Source organism: Berghia stephanieae, chromosome 4 (assembly GCF_034508935.2).
Source record: "Berghia stephanieae isolate SIO BIC M18660-M18661 chromosome 4, UCSD_Bste_1.3, whole genome shotgun sequence".
NCBI lineage: Eukaryota > Metazoa > Mollusca > Gastropoda > Nudibranchia > Aeolidiidae > Berghia > Berghia stephanieae.
Window position 1 is genome coordinate 32,764,608 of NC_088363.1, and position 7,500 is coordinate 32,772,107.

At 36.4% G+C, this 7,500-nt stretch overlaps 1 protein-coding gene across 2 annotated transcripts in view; it reads right to left on the reverse strand.

Annotated features, from left to right (window-relative positions):
• Positions 1 to 7,500, reverse strand: part of LOC144970437 (NXPE family member 1-like) — a 32,660-nt gene that overhangs the window by 8,334 nt on the left and 16,826 nt on the right. For both annotated transcript variants that reach the window (XR_013644957.1, XM_078910072.1), the window contains exon 5: positions 2,023 to 2,129. Coding sequence is in view for 1 of the 2 variants with exons in the window: in XM_078910072.1 (XP_078766198.1) it covers positions 2,023 to 2,129 (107 nt within the window). In the remaining variant the exon portion in view is untranslated. The remainder of the gene's footprint in view (positions 1 to 2,022; positions 2,130 to 7,500) is intronic.

Here is a 7,500-nt window from a genome sequence, read left to right on the forward strand (position 1 = left end):
ATAATCAATTTGATTTTGAGTAAAGTCACACATATCTGGACTTTTCATTGTGTATAATCTGTGTTTTGGTTAGTGAAAGAAGGTGTTTGCAATATAGAGGTCATTATCTTTGCAGAATCTTATAATTCTTTCTCCTCTCTCATTTCTTTCGCCAAGGCTGTGGTTTCCAACTTTATCGATGTAAGAATTATCGCCAATTTATGCATTTAAATCTCCTATGATGATAAGTATATCAATGGACCACACTTCCTTCAGTACATTGTTAACTTCTTCATAGTACAATTTTTTTTTTTAATTGAGCTTTATATAGCGCAATATCCACTAAATGTGCTCAAAGCGCTTTACAGGGGGTCCCTGGTCAACAGCGACATTTAACATGTAGGACGGGACATGACGCCTGTTAGGCGATATTACCATTTTTCGGACAAAGACAACGCTGTTAACGGCCAGGTACTCATTTTACACCTGAGTATGGTGAGAGAATGTGAGTAAAGAGCCTTTTCCAAGGACTCAACTATGCGCCGAGCGTGAGGCTCGAACTCAAGACCTTCCGATCCGAAAGCGAGTGTCATACCACTAGACCACATAGCCGCACTTTTCATTTTCCTCTTCAATATTTTCACTCTTTTACGCGTCTAGATGCGCCCCTTGTGTGCCACACACTCTGTTATTCCGCAATTGAACATATTGCCCAGTCTTATGAAGTTTTGCCAGGTTGGCGGATTTGCCACCAAATTTGAAATTTTTAACATCGCGTGGCGGGAAAAAATGGCCTGGCGGATGGCGGATTTTTGATGATTTACGTTTTAAAAAGTAAAAGTATAGCAATCAAGTCTAATTAGTTCTTCCCCCCCCCCCCCACCCTAAAGTGACTTTTAGGAGGAACTATTGTGAGTGTACTGTTAGCCTAGATCTATAATACACAACTTAATTCGGATTAACCAAAGGTGAATACAATATCCAACAGTCTAATCTCCGCTCAATTAAAATCGAATCTCCGAATCTTCACACCTTTAAAAGGGAAACAGTTTTAAATAGATGAGTAGCGTTAAGTAACATAAGTTTTATTCTTAGGCAGTACGCTATTGTTGATTATTAGTGTTTTAAATCAAATGGAGGATTTTGGGCAAATGTCGCAGGTGAATTAGGATAAAGTTGGTGAATTTTGGCGGATTTCTGGCATAAAGTTGGCGGGATTTTTGCAAAGGCACCTGGCAACACTGCGCTTATGGGTCATCCGTATTCTCCGACGTCCCAGTCTTCTGTGACACAGAGAGGGAAAGGTGTTCCTACCCTCAGGCCGATCCCTTGGATTCACTCACAAAGTTCAGCAGGTCAGTCAAAACCGATGCCCAGTGTGTGACCACTGTGTGCACAACAGTTACGAGGAGCCATATGTCGGCGTCCTTGAGATATTCAGACACAAGGTGAAAAGCTTTGAACAGAGATATTGACAATTTTAGTCAAAAGGTCAATTTTTATGAAAAATGTGTTCTCATCAAAAATCGTTAAATCAAACATTTTTCTATATTTTCATGAAATATTTTAATTGAATTCTACTCCTAAATATTTTATTTTAATTTTTTTTATGAAGGTAATCGTTATACTTAATTTCAACTCTTGTCAATTTTGGAAGCGATTTTCTCAAAATTAGGGTTTCACCCCCTAGCCCAGTGCATATGACCATAACTTCATTTTAAAAAATCAACAGATTTGCTTCAAACAAAGATTAAAATGCTCTGGAAACATTGGGCTTTCACAAAATGCAAAACAAAAATTTTCACCATGTGACTGATTATGTCAGAGACGCACACTTATGTGAGCTAGACATTCATTGGTAGGCGACCCAAATAGGTTACTAAGCCACTCCCCAGGGTCACGAAGAAGCGTGACTGTGTTTCATGTGAGGCACAACCCCTCTCCCATATGCCCAACACTGATTATTAACGGTTAGCAAAAATACATTCGTTGAATATCTTCACGGTAAAAATAAACCTATGGACGTGTCATTCATTAACTTACCTTTTATCGAGGGGCCTACCACAGTAGTATGGTACCGTGTTCACTGAGGTCAGGTTACAAACACACGACCTTCCGGGGACGTTGGGATGGGACTGACAAAACGTTACCTTGGATGAAGTGTTAAAAATATGGTATATAAATATGAATACTTTTATAAAAATGACCTTTTATTTAGAGCATTTCCGTTGATCAACAATGCGCATTGCCCTTCGTTTTACACCTGAGTATGTTGAGGGAATATGATTTAAGAGGCTTTTCCAAGGACTTAACAATACGCCACTCAGAGCGGGGCTCGAACCCTGAAACCCTAAGATTGAGATCATCATCCATCGTGGCTTGTACTCTTGAGCACGTTGCCGGTCAGCTGTGCTGTCTCCACGAATCACGATCCTCTGCGGTGCGCATGAAATCTGTGTTGCTTTTTAAATCACATTTGGCAATTCTTAAGTAATTTAGATATGTCATTCTTTGTCTTGCTCTAGCTCTCTTTCCTTCGATCATCCCAGATGTTACCAACTTTTCTATTCCGTCTCTTCTCCACACATGTCACAGAAACCGTAACTGCCTCTTTCTGATGGTATCGATCAACATTCTTCCCTTTCTCACCTTCCCCAACACTTCGTCGTGTGTATACCTGTCTGCCCATGATAGCCCCAACATTCTTCTATACATCCACATCTGAAATGCCTCTAACCTCCTTGTACATTTTTTGTCAAGGGTCCACGTTTCACAACGGTATAAAAGGGTACCTATAATATGTTTCTACTACTTTCATTCTGGTCTTCAACTTTAGGTTGTTGTTTTACACAGCTGGTCTGACACAACAGATTGAGATAACAAAGACTTAAGATGAAACCAGTGGTCCAGTTGCTTGACACTTGCCTTCGAATCTACAGGTCTTGGGTTTGAGTACAGCTCTGAGCGGCGCATGATTGGGTCCTTGAAAAAGGCTCTTTATTAATATTCTCTCACCGCTCTCAGGTGTTAAGTGAGTACTTGGTCGTTAACGTCGTTGTATCTGTCAGAAAAAAAAGTGTAATATCGCCAAACAGGCATTATGTCTCGTCCTACATGTTAAGTGCATATAAAAGCTCAAGTTTTTAGATTTAATAACATATCTTTGATATTGAGGACAATAAACATAATTTCTTAAATGTGAGTAAAGACACAACTCATTTTCCCAATGTACTGGCAGAACATGAAATACACTTGATTTTACTATAAAAAATGCTGAAGCAATTACATGCTTTCAAAAATTCTGTTGATAAAGAACTCCATGCCTTGAAGTACGTATACGATTAATGAGATCTGTTTTTTCAGACATATGCTTATGATCAACATGACTTGTTTGTGTATACGAGTTTGTGTAATAGTCCATGCATCAATTTCATCTTTTCTTTTTTTTCTTTTTTCTTTTTTTGTTTCTTTTATTTTTAAGTTAACTATCATAATATATCTCTATTTAAAGATGATATTATAATAATAATAATAATAATAATAATAATAATAATAATAATAATAATAATAATAATAATAATAATAATAATAATATGTAATGGTGTAGATTTATAGTGCGCCAAACATCCCTTCTTCATCTGGAGGGCTCTGGGCGCATAACAAAGATTAAGCCTTAACACAGTACACGACCAACGCTCATTACACACACAATCAAAAGAAAACCTGTCTGAATAAAACTGCCTTCAATCCTATAATATTTGAGCTATGTAACCCTTAATGATTATGATATGATATGTGTGGTGATTTTGGTTACATTTTGTGTCTTGTACATCTAACGTTTTGTTTTTCTCTTTTTGTTATAGATGCCTGCTTGTGTTCAAAGTTGATTAAAGCTTTAGAAAGAATGTTCAAAGTAAAATCTCCTTTGTCTCTTTTGTGATCCAAATCTACAACAATATGATAAAATCTCTCTTTTCTTTCCTAGTCATTTGGACCATACAAGTAAAAGCACGTATTGGCACATGGTTTACATTCATTATACATACAAGCTTGAAACATAAGGTCATGTCATATCTTAAACTGTGATATGATACCGTAATTGAATGGCAACTCCCTACTCTAAAACATAATTTATTCAAATGTTATAATATTTTCTCAACTCTCTTGACTATGTTCTATGATGTTCGGCAATGAAACTGACATTCTCGCTATCTTTTCAGGTCTGATTTTTTTTGTGTGTATGCCCATTAACGTATGGCAATTGAATCTATGCTCTGTAAATAGGATTCCACAGTCTGACGTCACGTCCGCCTAGCAACGAACCGGCTGGCTCTAAACAAAAAAATTCCGTGCTTGGTCCGGGAAAGGAATAATTGGAAAATCGCTCAAAAAACAATTTTTATCTTAAATATGGTCCAGTGTTTTGTACCAGATTGTCTGCACCAGTCAGAGAGTCACTCCTGCAAGTTTTACAGATTTCCAAATGGAGAGGCAACAAAAAATTGAGGAAAAAGTGGATCACTTTAGTCAGGTAAGCACGCACGCCTCGTCGAACATTTGATAGAGTTCGTAGTCTAGATCTAGGTCAAGTTCTAGCTTACGTAGACCTATATTTTATGATTAAAGTGTACAATTGCACGAAATTATAAATAAAAATACATTCCAAACTAGGTTTTTATTGAAGTTGAAGCAAAATTGATATCTCAATCTACACGTTTTGATGCTGATGCTGATAGATAAACTATTATAAACTGAATGAGAGTTCAGTTCTACTGATAAGTGATAATTTTTTTTCAAGGAGAAAAATAGAAGAAAGAGAAGAAAATATTTGTTAAAATCTTACTTTAAACGCGATACCTTTATGGCAAAATGAAAATAAATAAATAAAATAACGGAACCTCCCCCCCCCCCCTTCCCGCGGATATTTCTCTCTCTCACACACACACTTTCCTCTTTTTTTGGAAAGTTTCTCTGATTCTCTGCCATGCCTCCCCTCCCCGACAGCCGAGGTGGCAACTCTGTGTGAACAAGGCAAGATGGCGGCAGGGACCTCTCTCCTTTACCAATGCCCGATTGTTGACACTCCAACGTTTTCATCACCGCACTGGCCAGTACAGTACTGACTGAAATAAATAGAAAACGCCAGTCTTGCCCCACTCAACCCCAAGATCAACTTTAAATGTGTAAATTTAAGAATTCATATTTTTATATACCTAGTCAAAATCATCAAAAGAAGTAATGAGGAAGGGCGACATTTTGCTGAATGTGCGATTTCATAAAAGACAGGCGAGAGACCCACCAGTAACCTAGTCTCTTGCACACCTTTGATTTATCATGCATTGAGCTGGTGTCAAACAAGATAGTCTAAAGCAAAGTACTTATCAAATTAAATAATATCAATATGCCCAACAGAATTATTGTTTTTTTTTTTTTTAATCTTTTCTTTTCAGGAGAAAGGACAAAAGATCCAACATCATCATCAAGAGTGTGTTCTTGTCACTTCAGAGATGGTGACAAAGCCAACCTCCCTGAATTGTTTGACAGAAATAAAAATAAATTGTTTCCATCAGAGCCAGAAAGAAAGAAAAGAAAAGTGACACAAGGAATTCCCACCCCATCTCAATTGGCACCAACATCAAGAAGAACCACCACCACCACCACCACCACCACCACCACATCATCATCATCATCATCATCATCATCATCATCATCATCATCATCATCATCAGCTCAACTCTCTTCATCATCATCACAAAGTCCCATCTTTAAAAAAACCAGATTCCTCATCATCATTATTTTCCTCCTCATCATCATCATTATCTTCTCCCTCATCATCATCTCAACTCTCGTCACCATCATCACAGGATTCCATCTTTAAAAAAACAGATTGTAGAACAAGTGAGGATATTTTAAATAGAACAATAAATTTAATTCAAGAACAAGAAATTACAGACAAACATAAGGGAATAGCTAGCTTAAAAAAACAACTTAGTTAGATTCAATGCACTTACACTGTTTCAAGCCTTACAGAAAATGTTCTTCGAATGGAGACAGGTGTACATTCTTTTAAATTATTTAATATTATTGTTCAATAAGTTGAGTGCTTTAGAGGTAACATTATTTATTATAGTGGATGGGAAGTTCAGGAAGAGACAGTTGCATTAAAAGACAAAATTTTCATTACACTTATGAAACTTAGACAGAACTACACTAACCTTCATATTTCACAATTGTTTAGCGTTAGTGAAAGTACTATAACAAATATTATACAAACTTTTATTCATGTTTTACATAAGGCATAAGCTTCTCTTTGAAAATGTTATGAAGGTTACATGCCCTTTTAGACATAAAAATAAACTATCAGCTCCATCATCATTTTTAAGATTTCTAAATTGCAGAATGATCATTGATTGTACAGATTACCAAATTGCTATTCCTAAAGAAAGGGATAAACAACGGTTAACTTATTCTTCTTATATGTCCATGAATTCTGTTAAAGCTCTTGTTGGTGTGAGTCCAAATGGTGTGATAAATTTTGTTTCTAAACTTTATCCAGGGTCTGTCTCGGATAAGGTCATTGTACAAAATTGTGGATTACTAAAACTTTTAATTTTAAGCCCTGGAAATTTAATTTTAGCAGATAAAGGTTTCCTGATTCAAGATATTTTACCTCAAAGAGTAACTGTAAATATCCCTCCCTTTTTACATAATAAATTTACTGAAAATGAGATTTTATTAACAAAAGAAATTGTTTCATGTAGAATTCATGTTGAGAGGGCTAATGGAAGACTGAAACATGTTAACATCCTCTCATATATTCCAACCATGTTAAGAGAAACATCTGATATTATTTTTCAATTAGTTGCAGCACTTGTCAATCTCCAGTCTCCTCTTATTAAGGAGACTGCATTTTGTTAGCTTTGCCATTTATTTTGTACAACACACATATTTTGTTCATCATCAACAAATCACCATTCAAAATAATGGTTTTGTAGGTCACCCATACATGATCTCACATGATAAACATGACAAATTATGGCATTGTTGTATCAATGTATGTTCAATGTCATTAACATTGTTAAATAAAATATGACAAATTAGTTTTGGACTGAATCAACCCAAGGCATCATCAAGATAGATCTGTGGAAGTAAAAGAATAAAAGATTCAAATTTAGAGCTGCGACATGCTCAATAGGCAAAAAACAAACAAACTAATAAAACGTCTGTTGTGGTCTTGTGGTATGACACTCGCTTTTAGATCAGAAGGTCCTGGGTTTGGGCCTCGCTCGGCGCATAGTTGAGTCCTTGGAGAAGGCTCTTTACTCACAATCTCTCACCGTACTCAGGTGTCAAATGAGTACCTGGCCATTAACAGCGTTGTCTCTGTCCGAAAAAATTGTAATATCGCCTAACAGGCATCATGTCCCGTCTTACATGTTAAATGTTGCTGTTGGCCAGGGACTCCTTGTAAAGCACTTTGAGCACATTTAGTGGATATTACGCTATATAAAAGCTCAATTA